The sequence below is a fragment of the Mizuhopecten yessoensis genome, unplaced genomic scaffold (assembly GCF_002113885.1).
Source record: "Mizuhopecten yessoensis strain PY_sf001 unplaced genomic scaffold, ASM211388v2 scaffold9801, whole genome shotgun sequence".
NCBI classification, from domain to species: domain Eukaryota; kingdom Metazoa; phylum Mollusca; class Bivalvia; order Pectinida; family Pectinidae; genus Mizuhopecten; species Mizuhopecten yessoensis.
In genome coordinates, this window is record NW_018408229.1 from 353,904 (window position 1) to 373,489 (window position 19,586).

The 19,586-nt window shown below is 37.4% G+C and overlaps 1 protein-coding gene across 3 annotated transcripts in view; it reads right to left on the reverse strand.

The window, feature by feature from the left end:
* The window catches only part of LOC110458800 (MAGUK p55 subfamily member 7-like), a 102,763-nt gene that overhangs the window by 32,606 nt on the left and 50,571 nt on the right, over nt 1–19,586 (reverse strand). For 2 of the 3 annotated variants that reach the window (XM_021510708.1, XM_021510707.1), the window contains exons 2-3: nt 8,855–8,949; nt 7,542–7,660 (exon numbers count right to left, since the gene is read on the reverse strand). In XM_021510708.1, the coding sequence (XP_021366383.1) occupies nt 7,542–7,660; nt 8,855–8,900 (165 nt within the window). In that variant the 5' untranslated portion in view covers nt 8,901–8,949. Of the gene's footprint in view, nt 1–5,142; nt 5,473–7,541; nt 7,661–8,854; nt 8,950–19,586 lie in introns of those variants that run through there. The other variant, XM_021510709.1, reaches the window with a different exon arrangement.

The following is a 19,586-nucleotide window of genomic DNA, read 5'->3' on the forward strand; positions in this document are numbered from 1 at the left end:
AAAGAATAGGCCTGCTGTATTTTACTGCATGATAGTTTGAGGCGACTAATGTGTGTAGCCCGTGTATAATCGTTTTTTTTGTGTTTTCTACTAAGGCGACACTGAAAAGATCAAAATTGATATGATGCCCCAATTACAACACTTGGGATCTTTATCTTTTCTTTTCTTTTATATCTTTGTATTTACTTTCTGTTTCAGGTGGTGTCTCCTCAGGCACTCGTCCTCATATGACCCTGGCTGATTCAAGGACGTTAAACCCCAAACAAATCGTGACAATGAAAAATGTGTGCTACAATTGGAAACCACAATGTCTGGAATAGCGGATATCGCCTTACCTAGAAATAACAATGTTTAGACTAACGGTAATCAACATGTCAGACTATCGAACTCCCTTTGTACACCAGATGTACTTAAACTACAATCTGTTTCGTTTTAAAATGCCCCGGTTCAGCCCATTTTGTATATAAAATTGTACGGTTCACATTATATATTGGCGAGGAGAATCGGTACGGGGCAATTTTGAAACTAAGCTCACGGGAGCAGGTCAACGTTGTTTGACATTTAGCATTTAATTGTTTATAGAGACTTTGTTATTCGAAGCTATACACTATCTAACGCACCAGGAAGTATTCACGAAACTAAATTATTTATGTCAACATTAAACACGTGTGTTCGACTATATTATCCAATCCGATATATCACAAATGCGTTCGTATATTCCCAGACGACATAGATGCTGTTTGATGTCTACTTACATTGGAATAGACTAAATTTCCAATAAACATTAATCTTCATCATTTACACTGAAACATTCAGTAGAGCAGACCACATAAAGGAAGTTGCCCTCTCGCGACTGCGCATAGAACCATACATACGTCACCCATAGTTACAGATTCTGTAATTCATGGTCTATGAAAAGTTTATTTGATACAGTTTCTGCTCAACCAATGTTTAATTATTTTCACTCAGTTGATCTATATAATAAAACTTTATATATTTTACAACCAATTCGTTCACCTTTTGTACACCTTTTAACCTTTATTTTTCTTGTTTCATGTATCCAGTTTTTTGTGAATGTCTCTTTTAACACGGTTGTTTGGCCCTAAATTACTTGCATTGTCGATGGGCTGTAAAACAATAGAAATACATTTCGGAAACCAAGATATGCGAGTATAGACGTAACGTCTATCGCCTCGGTGACACGTACAGGCAATAACCCAAAGATCTGCACGTATAGATTCCCTCACCTAGCGCGATCTATTGGTGTGACAATACAAAGATCTGCACGTATAGATTCCCCCATCTAGCGCAATCTATTGGTGTGACAATACAAAGATCTGCACGTATATATTCCCTCACCTAGCGCGATCTATTGGTGTGACAATACAAAGATCTGCACGTATAGATTCCCTAACCGAGCGCGATCTATTGGTTTGACAATACAAAGATCTGCACGTATAGATTCCCTAACCGAGCGCGATCTATTGGTTTGACAATACAAAGATCTGCACGTATAGATTCCCTAACCGAGCGCGATCTATTGGTTTGACAATACAAAGATCTGCACGTATAGATTCCCTAACCGAGCGCGATCTATTGGTTTGACAATACAAAGATCTGCACGTATAGATTCCCTAACCTAGCGCGGTCTATTGGTTTGACAATACAAAGAGCTGCACGTATAGATTCCCTCACCTAGCGCGGTCTATTGGTGTGACAATACAAAGATCTGCACGTATATATTCCCCCACCTAGCGCGATCTATTGGTGTGACAATACAAAGATCTGCACGTATAGATTCCCCCATCTAGCGCAATCTATTGGTGTGACAATACAAAGATCTGCACGTATAGATTCCCTAACCTAGCGCGGTCTATTGGTTTGACAATACAAAGAGCTGCACGTATAGATTCCCTCACCTAGCGCGCACTATTGTTGTTACCATACAAAGATCTGCACGTATATATTCCCTCACCTAGCGCGCACTATTGTTACCATACAAAGATCTGCACATTTAGATTTCCCCATCTAGCGCGATCTATTCGTGTTACCATACAAAGATCTGCACGTATAGATTTCCTCACCTAGCGCGATCTATTGGTGTGACAATACAAAGATCTGCACGTATATATTCCCCCATCTATCGCAATCTATTGGTGTTAGCATAGAAATATCTGCACGTATAGATTCCCTCACCTCTAGCGCAATCTATTGGTGTGACAATACAAAGATCTGCACGTATAGATTCCCTCACCCCTATCGCAATCTATTGGTTTGACAATGCAAAGATCTGCACGTATAGATTCCCTCACCTAGCGCGATCTATTGGTGTGACAATACAAAGATCTGCACGTATAGATTCCTTAACCTAGCGCGATCTATTGGTTTGACAATGCAAAGATCTGCACGTATAGATTCCCTCACCTAGCGCGATCTATTTGTGTGACAATACAAAGATCTGCACGTATAGATTCCCTAACCTAGCGCGATCGCTTGGTGTGACAATACAAAGATCTGCACGTATAGATTTCCTCACCTAGCGCGGTCTATTGGTGTGACAATACAAAGATCTGCACGTATATATTCCCTCACCTAGCGCGATCTATTGGTGTTACAATACAAAGATCTGCACGTATAGATTCCCTCACCCCTATCGCAATCTATTGGTTTGATAATGCAAAGATCTGCACGTATAGATTCCCTCACCTAGCGCGATATATTGGTGTGACAATACAAAGATCTGCACGTATATATTCCCTCACCTAGCGCGATCTATTGATGTGACAATACAAAGATCTGCACGTATAGATTTCCTCACCTAGCGCGGTCTATTGGTGTGACAATACAAAGATCTGCACGTAAAGATTACCTAACCTAGCGCGATCTATTGGTGTGACAATACAAATATCTGCACGTATAGATTCCCTCACCCCTATCGCAATCTATTGGTTTGACAATACAAAGATCTGCACGTATAGATTCCCTCACCGAGCGCGATCTATTGGTGTGACAATACAAAGATCTGCGCGTATAGATTCCCTCACCTAGCGCGATCTATTGGTGTTACCATACAAAGATCTGCACGTATATATTCCCTCACCTAGCGCGATCTATTGGTGTTACAATACAAAGATCTGCACGTATAGATTCCCTCACCCCTATCGCAATCTATTGGTTTGACAATACAAAGATCTGCACGTATAGATTCCCTAACCTAGCGCGATCTATTGGTGTGACAATACAAATATCTGCACGTATAGATTCCCTCACCCCTATCGCAATCTATTGGTTTGACAATGCAAAGATCAGCACGTATAGATTCCCTCACCTAGCGCGATCTATTTGTGTGACAATACAAAGATCTGCACGTATAGATTCCCTCACCTAGCGCGATATATTGGTGTGACAATACAAAGATCTGCACGTATAGATTCCCTCACCCCTATCGCAATCTATTGGTTTGACAATGCAAAGATCAGCACGTATAGATTCCCTCACCTAGCGCGATCTATTTGTGTGACAATACAAAGATCTGCACGTATAGATTCCCTCACCTCTAGCGCAATCTATTGATGTGACAATACAAAGATCTGCGCGTATAGATTCCCTCACCTAGCGCGATCTATTGGTGTTACAATACAAAGATCTGCACGTATAGATTCCCTAACCTAGCGCGATCTACTGTTGTGACAATACAAAGATCTGCACGTATAGATTTCCTCACCTAGCGCGGTCTATTGGTGTGACAATACAAAGATCTGCACGTATAGATTCCCTCAATTATCGATCTATTGATGTTACCATAGACAGATCTGCCCGTATAGATTCCCTCACTTAGCTCGAGGTTTTGGTGTTACCATACAAAAATAGCAAAGAATAAAATATTTGTTTCAACCGTCAATCGATGGAAAACATACTAATCAACAGCCTTGTGATTACCTTATCTCTCGTCTGTACTGAATGTAACAATCCGTACAGTAATTAAAATATCGCATTTCAGTAAGATGGCACTTTTTAGTGACAACTAAATCGTCATTCGTGTGTACCATTTTTACTTGACTATACCGTAGCTGTCACAATGACACAAAATCCTTTAAATCAAAATCAAAATACTCAGTATTATTTTCAGTATATTCTGTATAGACTGATTGTATTTTGAACAATTAAAAGCAGACCTTAAATGTCAATCTTATTTTTCATGGATTCAGAAACAACGAGTTTTCCATTTTTGTGAGATGTTAACGAACTGGTATCTTTAAACCATCTTTCATGTGGTTTGGACAGGTTTTTGCCAATGTTTCAATATGTGCAAGGATTGAAATGTTGGTTAGTTTCCAATATAAAATAATTTACGAACTCTCCATTAATGCCTCCTGTGTAAATAAAAAACAAACAATTTCAGAATATCGACAAAGTTTTGACATATACTACGAAGGTCCTGGGTGGTCTTACAAGATATGGTCAGTAGATGTATACAGTATAGCTGTTGATTTGTCAATTTCGTACGTAAGTGATATTGTAATTATTTAACTATGACTACAACGCTTTCCTTCTACATAAACTATATAATATACAGTCTGCCTCAGAAAAATGCCTTTCGCGAGTGTCCTGATTTTACAGGTTTGTTTGTTTGTTTAAAAGGGTTCAACATCGTTTGTTTGGTTTGGTTCAACAGCTAAGGTAATTTAAGGACGTAACGTCATTTGCAATAATTCATACAAATATATTTTCAATACGTATGCGTAGGTACATAAATAGATCGACACCTTCACTCTACGTTCTAATATATTTCTACAGCGATGATATAAGTATAAACCTTTTATGTAGATTTATATAGCACAACCAATGAAATGCGATATGTCACGTTTCGATGACTAGTGCAATGTGTACTAAAAATGCGTTTTTCTGATTAAAACGACACAGTACATGTTTTCATAGAATACCAAACATCAACATACCATTCGTTATGATATAATATCCTGCATACAATACATAATGACCAATCCTACGAAAATGTCTAGAAATATAAATATTCAGCATATTACAGAGAGCAAGGTGGGCTGACAATGCCTTTCACGTCTCAACAAGCAATCACTAAATAAAGACTACATAAAAACAAATGAAAAAATGTTATAAACAAACCTTCATAAATATGTCAACGTATATCACGCTTCATCTTGATTCATATATCACAACACAGCTAAAATCCACGTCAACGATAGAAACACAGCGAGATATCCTATATCACAACTCAAAAAATACTCCCAATGCAGATGACGAAGCTGATAGCCAATATGTCTGTTCCCTAACCCCTACGCGATCATAATTTTCTAAGGAACCTTTGTGAAGCTGTCACAATGCAAAGCCTAGCTGGGTCGTGGGTTTCCATGGTAACTAATATTAATGGAATTACGATCTTAGGTCTCATACAGAATTGTAATATTGCTGTCGAACCTCATGGTTTGTTGTTTCCCCGTGTTACTGCCAATTCTCGCAATAATGAGTCACTCGAGGAATGCGGAATTGGGGGTCTTAACCCGACATGAGGTGGCAAGTCTGAGTAATGACATCAAATATAATTAAGTGTCTGAGGTGGCGGCGTCTTTGTGGGAAAAAATGGGAGATCAAAATGGAGAATTGGGCGTTAAAAGAAAATGACTTGGTGGGGAAATAGTATGATCAGCGATGATTTCTCTTAACTCTTAATTTATCTCGTCTTCGATTATATGTTGATCTGTATGGTAAATGTTAAATAAGTAAATTAATATATATATATATATCCGACAAACACCATATCTATTTGGAGGGTTTGGTTTGTGTTTTTTACGTGCCAGGAAAGTTACATGTATGTAAATAGGTCGCATATCATGTCGTGATCTATTAATTTTTTCGTATATTATATTTCCGATTATTTTTAATAAACCACATAAATATTCCCATGTTAAGCTTTATTATATTTGCATATTTTATTTTTGACTGACCGGGATTCTCGATAATGCAGGTAAAGATGATTCAAATCGGTTTTAATTATATTTTATTGGTAATTTCTCGTTAATCAATTCGTAATTATCATTATTATTTTTTGCTTTTTAGAAATAAAAGAATTTGTACTTCCGACTCAACTGCCCCGATTATTGAGGTAATCAACGACACGAAAGCATGTGTCGGAACTAGCATGTACCATAATTTAGGGTGTCCAGATTAGAAAGGTTCAATGATCTGTAATTTGTACGAACTAATGATGTTTTACTACATTATAAAATTAAATTTCAAGGGTATACACGTTCTACTGTATCAAACATCTGGCGTTCATTGGATTTTTATTTCACGTGGAAGTGTTTATCATTGCCGGCTCTGACAGGTATTCCCTGGTTCAGAGCCTCAGACACCGCGACTCTGCCTGCCCTTGTAAACAGATTACAGGGGAATTTTAGCTGTAGATTGCGTGTACAACTCCGGAAGTGATTACGACGATTTGATCACGTGCCAACAGTAAATGAGATATGAACAGCATAACGCTTTGGTTTATACAGAATTCGACTTGATAAGTATGGTATTACGTAATGCGCGCGAACTGATCGCGCACGATATATATATAAAAATGTATATATGCACGGCATGTAGAATAAACCATCTCGCTCAAGGCCGCCAACTTGTAATGTACTTTGACTGAATGTGGAATTAAGTAGGGCTGGGTATCGCTTTCAATTGGGGGTTCAACATAAATGAGGTCAAATCTTTTTTACACTACTGTAAATGACATGGCTAAAAAGGGCAGGTGAGTCTTTTCCATGGTGCGGCGTTCATCAATTTTTTTTAAGACTTTTAATTCTTAGCGGCTAAAGAGTATTTGCTACTTGGCATGGATCATCCCTGAAGCGAATGCAACTAGGGGAGTAGGCTGTTAGGACTGAGGGGCGACATGTGTATGGAGGGAGCAGTAATTATTAGCATAGTTTTACAATACAGTCTAGCAAAAAAGAACAACATGAGGGTCCATTAGCCATGGAAATTCACAGTGGTATAAATACAGCGCCCTCGTGGGGGCGATGCGTTATAGCATAATATCGAAAATAATTCTTAATCGTTTAAAGTAAAGAGTAAGGAGTCAAATTATTTACACTCAATTACTTTAACCAACCTGTGGGCTATGGATGCATTTTTTGCATCTTTTACACCGATTCACCTATTTATTTTTCTGTTTAAAAAAAAAAAGTTATTTTGATGAAAGTCTATACTTAACTAATTGTTTTGCTCTGAATGACTAACAACAATGCAAGCATTTAGTCATAGGAATGAAAAATATGCTCCGCACAGATCGCACCTCTCTAATCCAGAACATTATTCACTAACAAAAATAGTCATGACATCTTCCGACCATTAGTCGAGTTGATTTCACACAGTATATTAAAAAGAAAACCGGAATTGCACGTGACCGTCTCTCGACAAAAAGGCTTGCAGAGAGAAAACCTAAATATATGAAAAGATAAGTGGAAAGATTAACTCCCACAAACAATCATTAATATTAATTGAGTAATTACCTTCATGGTGAGCTGAAGGTCTTTCCTGCGGAGGAACTTCCTGAGTAGTGACGCGTCGTTTTCGTTGTCAAACAAATCCGACTGTATCTGAGGTAAATGCTGCAGGATCCTCTGACAGTCTGTGAGTGAAAGGTCAAATAACAAAGGTCACGGTTAATTAAGAATTCATTAATATCAATATTAAATTTATTCCGAAAGGAAACGGAAACATTAGCAACGACGGTAAACATTATTCAATCTATTGTATTTTACTTAATTTTATAATTAAGAAAACGCAACACAGCCGTAATGTAAATGTCAAATGTTACAATTTAAAGGTTAATGTTAAGATAAATATCTTGATAACAAGTAACGACACCAACGAATCGAAATTAATTCTTATCGTTTTATTTCTGTTTCGTGCTAGTTGATTCTTTTTAATTTTGAAATGTATTGATTTGAATGATTTTGACCACTCAGCTAAATTCAATACGGTTCATGAGTATCACTACGCGGTACTTTTGGAACGTTTGTCTACCGTATAGCCGTATGATGTCATCACTAACATGTTCGCGATATGTAGGTTTGTAAGTGTCCTGGTGACGTCATGCATAACATTAAAATCACATCAAGAACAAACGATGAAGGGCATAGTTAGCCAATGGTAATATCAAAAATCCTTTCCAATAGAGTTCCATACCAATAACTATGTTGTAAAAATATTTACAAATTGTAATACGAACTTTTGCCATCAGGCACATCTACCGCTATCATACAGTTGGTTCCTATAAGGGCTCAAAAATGAACTTTGTCAAAGAATTGACATCAAATTTGATAGATGCACTGATAACACTAATAACAATTCTGAATAAATAAACCACGTTTCATTCAATGTCCCCAAGCTGATCTACACAAACATGAGTACTTAACATCAAAATAGAAATTCAAATACGCGTGATTAACGTTCACAACTTCCTGGAAAAGATCGTTTTCGCTCTCACAAAATAGCCTTTAGCTAGATAATTCTGTAATTGATTGAAAACCGAAAGAGATAATGAGAATTTGTCTGTCAAAGCAGCGTTTTAGGCTACCTTCTAAGATTAGATTTTATTTTCATATTGATGTTTTTGCTGTTTTGAACGTGGTGAAATATTGAAAACATAACTTTAACGATTGCGAAGTACAGAAAGAAAAAAAAAAGTAAATACAATTATGTATGGTTATATAATGTGGACAAAAACATGACGTCATTCTGAGCAAATTATAGCCAGAAAATAATGACGTTATAATGTGCTCATTTAAGGAGCTCACGAAAAACAATGACGTCACTTCACCGGGATCGATCTGCGTCTGGAGGTCCAGTGGTAACGTCATTGGCATTCTTAAGTGCTGCCATCTAGCGGAAGATCATTGTCCCTGCATCCTGCACCTGTAAAATAAAAAATAAATCAGTTTCTTGTTTGAAGTAACATTTATGACAAAGCACTTTTCAACACAATAACTGCAACTTTCCCCCCTGGTAACATCTTGATACAACTGGTAACAAGACAGGTATGACGTCATCTATAAACAAAGGTCGAAGTGTACTAATACAAAAACGAGTGTCCGACTTTTCAGAAGTAAACGTTTTCATTACCTTAGACACCATAGGGAAGTTTGCCCGAATCAACAGTTGTAGTATATGATATACGTTTGCTCTTGCTAAAAGGTGCAGATCACTTGCAACACTGCATTTACTTTTGATCATTTCACGGACACATGTAGTGATCCAAAACAATTTCCTAATATACCTTTTTTATATTAAATATTCCATTGGATAAAGTAAGAATGAACTTTTCGAACCAAGTCACCGTCCATATAGATTCAGTCAAACTTCTTCTAATCGAACTTCGAAGATTCGAAGTGTCGAACTTACTACAAAGTCTGGATTTTTTGTCTTGCATAACTCTACTGCCGTTCCATATATAAATCGAACTTTTATAAGTCGCAATTCTCGCTGTTCCGAACTACAATCAAGGCCCGATTGTTAGGAAAACGTTAAAACTTGCAACTAACAAACCGAAGTGAAAAAAAGAACATTGGAATGTTAACACTAAAACATGCAAAGTACAATGAACAAATACATCAAATTTAATTTTCTAACTACATTTAATTCAATACTTGTAGATTTCAAATTAAACCTTTTGCCTTGTGTTCTGTCATTTAACAACCACATTCCATCTTATGTAGATTTCAAATATGTTCGAAGTTCAACATTCGTGTGTCGAAGTCTCAAATATTTTCCCGATGTTCCCTAAAAGGTAGAAAAATCGAAGTTTGACTATGTATGTTTTTTACTATTTAAAAACAAATATTTTTTTATCACGTTTTACAGCCTGTCCGTTTGACAAAATGTAGAAATACAAGTTAGCCAATCGTTTAGTCTGTACCCCTACCATACCCACATGTATTCGCCGTCTTCTGATCGTTAAAACTCGCCAGTTCACAGACTGTTTGATAATATCCAGCATTCCGTGACACAGAGGCGGTACTTTAATAGGCAAGATCACATGCCACCCTTTATCTAAATTAGATAATTGCAATTAATCGATTTCCCTGCAAACAAAATCACATTACCAGGCTAAGGTTGGAAGCTTTTTATAACATTTTCCCTTTTATTACTAACATTTAAACGGTTGTAAACTCAAGGGAAGGTCTGCCTATTTGGCAATATAAGAGAGATTTGGGCAACCCGTAATTGCCGTTAACGGTACGTTTGTTTTGTCCAGAAAGACAAATCCTGCAGACGACCACAGTGAAATTGTCGCGATGATTTGGTGGTAATATCAAGTGATGGCGGGAAACGCGCGGAGAACTAGTCAATTTTATGAGAACTCCGTCGAAGCAGAAATCGATTGCAATTGCATTGTAAGTGAGCGAGTGGGGATATGAGTGTAAGGAAGGGACAGAGGGAGGGCGAGCGGTAATGGACCAATGTATGAAATCTTGTGCGAGGAATAAGAAGATAAGGACGAGGGGGAGTGTATGGTAGGGACGGATAGAAACCTGAAGTATGGAGGAAGGTGAAAATGAATGTTTAATAATCAGTTGAAGAAAACATCAGAATGTCGGGGGTAGAAATAAACTGTCGGGGAAAAATGACTGTCGTGATAATATATGATTGGGAGACGAGGAGGGAAGTGTCAATGATATTCCAATATCGATATCGAGTAATGTGTATTCCCCAGTTGACACGAAAACTAGACCGCAGAGTGGACACAGATGCCAATACACTAATGGCAGCATAACTATAATGATTACCTCTCAGTTACCATAACTACCGGCCCAAGTAGTTAATGGCCGCTTAGCTTCTCATTATGGAGGTTCTAGAGGAGGTTCCTAAAGTACTAGGGATGTCTCGCTCGCTAACAAAATCAACTCTAGCTTTGTTTATATTTCAACTAATATTCAAAACACTACCGTACCTTTCAAATTTAATAAACAAATATTTGTTAATAAAAGATTCAATGGAGTTTATGAAAAATTCTTACAGAACGTGTCATATATCGGTTAAAGGGACATTTACACAATCGATGCGTATCATGTTATTGTAATCTGGATCCTGATCCTCTCGACTCAGAATGTTTTGTTTTGGACTTTACGTCCTTGCAACAGCCAGTGTTATATATGAAGACGGATGCATAGTGAGACAACGTCAAAAATAAGGAGTAATAAAGAGGGAAAGGAAAATATAACTCCCAAGTATTGCCGCGGTGGCCGAGTGGTTAAGGCGTCTAGCCCCTACCACTGGGTCGCGGGTTCGAGACCTACGCGCGGCAGTCGCAAGGTACTGTCCGCAGGTTGGTAGTTTTTCTCTGGAAACTCCGGCTTTCCTCCATCACCAAAACTTTGCACGTCCTTCAATGACCATAGCTGTTAAAAGGACGTAAAACACAAACAAAGCAAACCAGACACAAGTATTGCAATGGGGCAGCAGATCAATGATGGTTTCTTCGATGTTTACGTAGTAAAAAAACACGAAAGAAAACTCCCGATTTCTGCCAGAGACTGCACATTAGCTGACTCGTACTACAAGCAGTGGGATACTGCAGGCCAATTATCTCCCCGAACCTGCACGTGTTCTTGACTCTAATGGTAAATCACATCGGTAAAAAAAGAACTTGGGCAAAGTTATATACATGCATGTGATTGGCATGAGTTATAAGGCAGATACTGCGCCTTGGGCAACTTAGCCTAGGTTAAATATACAACCCGATACAAAAACATTTCAGACCGAGGTTCTGATTCCACTTCTTTAATATTTTCTATTTTTGTTTTAAATTTATTTTCTTGTCGTTATAATTAATAGTGTATCCTTTTCATCACGTCAGGTAAATTATTCGGTCGATAATTCTAATGATCAATCAAATTCATGTGAATTGTTATTAAAATGTTCGTGAAATAAATATGTACTTGTATACATATAAAGTGTCTCTTGTGTTTTAATCTTATATCAACGTTTGCAAAAGATGAGTTTAGGGACAAAATGTCCCTGTGTCGAGGGGCTGTTAGGTGTCAACAGCAACAAAAAAGCAATCGTTAAATTATTTGAAGAAATAGTTAATATGTTGTAGTAATGTAACACTGTGTTGTAAAACATTAATACTCTTAATGGTCAAAGAACCATTTTACAGAAAATTCATCAGTTGCCAGTGTCCTGCTATTCTAATTTCCTTGTTCAGCTTTTATCAATTATTAAATTAAAATGTTTACGTTGTTGTTTGAAAATTGAACGACAATATAACGAACGGTTAAGTTGACCAGGCCCCGGACATCCGACCCAGAAGGTTGAGCGACACTTACACGGCTAATCTGGGGACTTGAGGGAGTAGGCGATGTCTGGCAGTGTTGACACATCAACGTTTCGTTTCGGAGATAATTAACAAAACAAACACGAACTCCGTACTATATGGCACAAAACCCCCAATGTGTTGTGTTTGTCTGTGATAAGGAATGTCTGGACAATTAATCCAATGTCTGGTATAGTCCACAAGAGGACGCTGACCGTGTATTAATAGGGGAATCATGGTAGTCTGGGTACTTAAATTTGCACGAAAAAACAAAAGCGCGACTAATGACAAATATGGTAGTTAGTGGCCAAACGACATCATTCGGTACAAATAAAAATATGCCTGTTGTTATTTGCATCGGTCACTCAGTCATAGCTTGACAAAGGAACCAGTCGGTATTGAAACGTTGCTACACGTTTAATACGTACATTGTTTGTGAAGGAAGTAAAACATTGATATTATACCAAATATAGATTATTTAAATTAGATGAACATGTGTTACATTTTTAATCCCTAAATCATGCACATTTTGCATCCGCTTCTGAAAATTAAAGAACTTCAAGTTAGAGTTGAAAGGATCATTCACTTCATGTATGTGCTAGGTCTACAAACGTCGTGATGTTCCATCAGAATATATCAAATTCGCCACCTGTTATGCCTATTGCAATTCATAAGTACTCTGTGAAATATATTGAAAACATGCTTTTGATCACGAGGGAATATTAAGATGACACCGTTGATATTTCAGCTATCGACTTTTTTGTTTTTCAGGGAGATAAGTTCATTTCAATTCCCACGCAGGTCTATATTTCAATAGATAGTTTTTCGTGCTACTTCCCAGGGTGAGCAGATAACATACTAACACATTTGGCGAATAATCTTCAAACATGTGAACTATATAAAATAAATATGTCTATACATTCAGCATTTAGGGACATGACTGTCAGTATAACGTGACCGGTTTGGTTGAATGCTATGCTGGACACCTTATGGATGGTATTTCAGTGAGATAGCACTAAAAAGTCGGCATCAGATCCGCGCCACCACAAAAGGGGCAAATACACCAGCATAGCATACCCTGTCTCCTGCACACATACACACATGCACGAATACACAACGTATCTAGCTGTTGATAGGACGCTTACCTTGTACAATCGGTATCAGAATTCCAAGTTTCGGCCAGGAGAGATCGAATACTACAGTCCGATAGATTACACTAATTGAAAACTATCACACACGTTCATCGAAAGTGACTTCGCAACGTTACCCGAAATTAATACAAATAGTCCTGTCACAAGGAAGTGCAGTCTGCGCTAACAACCCCTTCCTTCCCAGTAATCGATGACGCTTTGCACTCTGGAGGGACATCGACTAACACTTATTCATTGATCCCCTAATTATCGAAAGATTAATCACGCAACATTACTAAGCTAAAAAAATATTCAAGACGAATTTTCCCCAGTGTTCTAATGAGGTTGTTCTTGAATGAATTCTTTAGTTATGTAAAGAGATACATTATCGCCAATTTACATTATTAACAGCTTACTTAGAAAAAACAGAAAAGATCATTATGATCACTAAATGGCCGAACATATTAAAAGAAATCAAATCAAATAGACAGTCTGTAAATTGATAAAGTAAAAATTACCATCAGGATTAATTGAAGTATATCTTACCTTTGGTTTTAAATGTTGAACGTTCGCAAAGGTAAGGAAGGCAATTGGTTATTTCCCCAGGCCGGGACATATCAAAGTCCTTCAAACAGTAGTTATTATTCCCTGCCTAACGTTCAGCATTAAGGGAAACTGGTTCACCCGTTGTCAGTATAATGTGACGGGGCGAAATGCTCTGTCGGGTGCCTTCGGCGTGGTATTTCAGTGAGGTAGCACCAATCACCATACACATCAGAACCTCGTCAATCGAGACAATTCCGTTTCCAGTTAAAATGTAAAAGATGCCAAATATCAATATGTACTGTAATAGAGGAAAAGATATTGATAAGTTGATATAACTCTGCTCAGATTTGGGGCAATAAAAAAGTTTAAATCAAAAGATGCCAAAGATCCGTATATACGAGACAAACTGACTTCGTTGATAATGAGTAACATTTATTTCTCTAATATGTAGGGAAAATATGCAGTTTCAACATTTAAAATCTGATGCCGACTTTACCGTGCTTCTGCACTGAAATATCATGACGCAGGCACCAAATATAATTATCCACCCCTTCACAGTATACTTAAAAAAAGTAACAACTTGTTGCGATTACCGCAAATGCTGAACGTTTAGCAGGGCATGATAACAATGATAATAAGGGACTTTGATATGTTCCGGCCTTGAACAACCCATTGCATTAATCACTTGGACGGACGTTCTACAATGTAGCCAAAAGCGAGATTGCGTCAGGACAGGCATTACAAAGTGAAAAGAACATTATGAGATACAAAAGTGGCTACAAACCATAATTCGAACTAAAAATCGATTTAACTAGGGTAAAATATGAATATATAAATCACAATGGGAACAAGACCAGATGTTCCGGAATGGCAAGCCTCTTCTACTTCATCGAAAACATCCGCAATGCAAATCGAGGTAAAATCCAAATTATGGCACATGCACACGGCGAGAACACGGGCAATGACAACCTAACCACAAGACACTCTAATGCACATAATCAAAACCACCGACCTTCATATCAAACAAACTAATGACATATTTCCCTTTGTGATCCTGGTGACGACCAAGTGAGATACTGGGATTCTAGATATGGCTTCAGATTTTTTTTTTAATTCACATTAAAAAGTCGAATCCCCAATTGTCCTCGGCGAGCCGTTTTGGGTGAGAGTAACACACTTTTTTTTTTATTTCACCCTCATACCAGGGCAATAATTGTTAGTTATAAGTTGATCTTAAGCAATACACAAGATTGCAGTGAAATAGCAATGCAGTTCAGATGAAGAGTGTAAAATGTTCAAGGCCGCCTGAATAGCCTGATTTCCTTGGGGAGTCTCCAAGAATAGAATCGGCAAATAAAAATCGGAATATTTGTTAAACAAATTGCGATGTCTCTTGAAGCAGACGATCAATTCCCGCCATTTCGGTTGTTTGGTTGATGCGAGTGCTGTGTCCTTGTGAGAAAAACGGTAAATGAGTTTATAATACAATTAGAAAGAGGTTTATGAGCAATTGTGCAATACCCAAAAGTCCACTTACAGTGGAATTACAGGACGTGCCCAGGTTACTCGGAACTTGCATTAGAAAGGAAACCAGTGACCGGCGATCGTTTCCGAAATAATCAAAATTGATGATGAAATCATGCTAAAGTTTCCAGAGGTGATGCCAAGTTTATGTTCAATCTTGTCTAGCCGTAATTGTATATTTATTACCAATCTTTTCCTGAGATACTAATGGCAGTAATCCTTGTCCGATATTTAGCTCGATGTACTTGACGGATTAATTTTCAATCAATTCTTTGTAATGGACATAAAAACGCCATTGATGTTGTCATTGAAACAAGCGATAGGGCAAGGTCGACCACTTAATCATTTGCAAGTGCGGTAGAAAGTGCGATAGAAATACAAACCGAATACACACATGGGAATGAATGTAAAAATAAGACGGAATATCGATACCAGTGTTGAGTGGACGTCAAAGTTGAGCCCTCCGTTTAAGAACGATTAACTTAAACTTACAACATATCTGAACAAAAACCTATGACAGGAACGCACTCTTAGTAAATATACAGATGATAATTAATCTGTTGACATAATAGCAATATTTGACCTACCAAGAGAAATGATAACCTTGACGTTGACCTTATGACTGTAAAATACGAATACATACTTGGCTTTTGTGTAAACTTTAATGACAATAGACTGTCACGTGACGGAATGCGACGGGGCAGAAATAGATTACACTATATGCTCCCTCTCCAACTGTTAATAGGACGTTAAACAAAATTAATCCAAACCAAACCAATCCCTCCCCAACACACACATTATGGTTGCGTGGGGATGGGCATACTATTTGTTTGTAAGGAAGCACGAAAGGTGAAAAGGGTGCGTGTTAAAAGAGTACACTCATTTGAGATGAACCAAGGCCTGTCAAACGACATTTAACTGCTTCCTGATTGACGTTTATATCTACATGGGTGATGATAAGGACCCGGTGAGAGAATAATGGGACTGGATCGCATTTCTCACGTTACCCATGGCCAGATGTTGCTTTCCCAGTGTGATGCCATTTTAAAGTACAATTGAATCGCTCCAACATCGTGAGCTCTGTTGTGGTACATGTATGATCTTAGGTCTGCAGGGACTTAAAACATAACAAACCGAGCCAAACATAGTCTCTTGTTTACTGGTTTCCAACCCCAGCGGAGGCACGATATTGTTTACTCCGATTACTTATCTCCAAGCTACCCGTTTATTACCAACATATTCACGTGTGAAAGCCAGAAATGACATTTTACATGTGCTCTGCCACTCAAATTAAATATAATTAAGAAACTAAAAAAAAACATTTATTTGTTTCTGCAACATGTGCACTGAGAAATCCTATGTCCTTTCCTTTAAGCCATTTGATGAGATGTACTTTTCATCCGTTTGTTACTGTGGTTAATCGATGTTTGAAAATGTCACGCCCACTTTAAAAAAAAGAGACTATGCTGATACAGGTTCAATAAAATATATGAACACTCATAATGTAACCCTCTCTGAACAGACGCTGTCATGTTTGCTGCTGGCTCAACGACGGTTCTGATTTGTCAGTAATTAATTAAAACATGCTTAACGGCTAATCAATACAGAAAATAATATCGGTGTACAAATGTTCCTTAGGATAGTGTTAACAGGAATAACGTTCGAGTAAAATCTAGATACAGGCACATTTTGTAAAAAATGGAATTTGTCATCATTTCGTGCAAGTCATATCAAGTTGAGAAGATAGTAGTTCTCACTGTTTGAATATACCATTGTACTTAAAATCAAGTTGGTCTTTAGTAAAATAAAGCTGATCGTTAGTATACGATAGTTGCCTAGTCACTGTTAAATCCGGTACGTGTACAATAAGGATGATGCTGAAGGGTTCAGGTTCTCAGAGACATTCTGACGAAATGAGAAATTACGCTGATGTATCTTTAATACCTCTGATAATTTCTTGATATTCAAAATGGCCGCCACTCATGAATAAAATATATTAATCTATTGCCTCAGACTGTCACTGTTTTTATCGCAATATATTTTTGGACGAGGATGTATTCTCGAAGGAGATACCGTATAAAGCCGGATTGTCTATCAAACAGAGAATAAAAGATGGATTCAGGAGTGGTTGTCAGTAGAAGATTAGACAATGAACGATCAAATGTCTGATTTGCAGAGTAGGAAACCTGATACGAATGTAATTTTCACAAAGGTCATAACAATGTTATATCAACATTGATTTCCAAAAGAAATACCGAGATGATTGTATGTTTTCAGTATCATTGTTTAGTGATATCAACACCTGTTTCTATAGGGAAATAAACCATCTGGTAGAATTGGTTTAATTTGTTGTCTTGTCGATTCTGAACTCATTGTGTATGGACGCCATGGTTTTCCTTTTTTTTGTTTTTGCAAATAGCATCATGAACCATGTAACACTCGAAGTGATAGCTCTACAGGGCATATGACACATATCTCACAAGAAATCGCTTGTCTTGTACAATTGTAGCAAATGTGGCCATGCTGAATTTTCCCGAAAGATCATAAAGAATTGACGCAGACGGACAAATGGAGATCAATCACCCATTGTTAACTTTAATCCATTCATACAGGAATATATTTGCATGTCTCGTATACGTCACGTAATGGTATTTTGAACGAGATGCTGGTTCTTGAAAACATGTTTATGTACCTTTAACCGTCGATATCAACGTGACTGCAAGTGATAGTATTTATTTATTTTGTATTGTTTTACGGCCCATCGACAATTTGTGTCATTTAGGGCCAAACAACAGTGTAAAAATAGACATTCGCAAAAAAATGAATACATAAAAACAAGAACCAAAAGGTTGAAATGTTTAAATATGTCAAAATATATAAATAGGAAACGAATTGTTTATATAAAATATATCATATCCTATTATAGAGATTAATTGAATGTAAATAATCATAGATTGATTGCACAGAAACTGTATCGAATAAACGTTTCATAGAGGGTACATTATAAAATCTGTCACGTATTTGTTTGAGATCATAAAGTGTTTGACTGTAAATGGCTGATCACAGGCATGGCAATAAGGTTGGTCTTCCCCATACAAAATGTAGCTACATGTATGTGTAATGAAGGTATGGCCTATGCGCAGTCGCGAGAGGACAACTTCCTCTCTGCGGTTTGTTCTACCTTTTGCACATGAACCTACATTAGGTTGAACTGAATATAACTTATTGTTTCTTTCTTCAGACTATATATTTTGCCAATTCGTTTTAATAAAATTAGCTATTGAAAGTTTAAAATCAGTATCAGGCAGTTTAATATCATTCTTATTGAGGTTAAGTGCTGCCTTAGCAGATCTATCTACTTTTTTCAGTATCATTTATTCCGACACGGCTGGGAACCCAATGCAAGTCAAGATCAGTTGACAGAAAACTAAACTTCTGTTAATACGGAAGGCAGTATTTTGTACGAGAATTTTGTTAAAGTTCCGGTTTTTAATACTTTGTAGTATTGACAAAGAGTCGGAGCAGATAATAGCTTTGTGATAGATTCTGCATATATACTAGATTTGACCAAGCATGCAAAGAGACGAGATGAATTGAAGTAACATGGCTCAACAATTCCTTGCATCTTCCAACTAAATATATACTCATGCAATGGAAAAAGCAAACACAACGGTCGGTTGACTAGTTCACATCAATACTTTGTTATATTTTGTTATGACGCATTTCTAAACGCAAGTAGCAAATCAGTTAGGTATTGGATTCTTAACGGGTATCAACACGAAATGGGTAATTAGGACCAATAAAAAGTAAATTAAACATGACTTCAAATGGACGTAAAGGTAACGCAAGGGACAAAGCATCCCGTTAACCTTGTGTCCCCACATCCTTAGGAACAACGCTCCCATCCTTTTGTACGATGCTTTTTCTCTTTTGACATAACGTTTTTCTCCACTTAAATGCTTCTACCTTTTCTTTCACAAAATGCCCTATTTATTGACATACATAAGCAACGCCTCTTCCTCGATTAAAACGCCCCA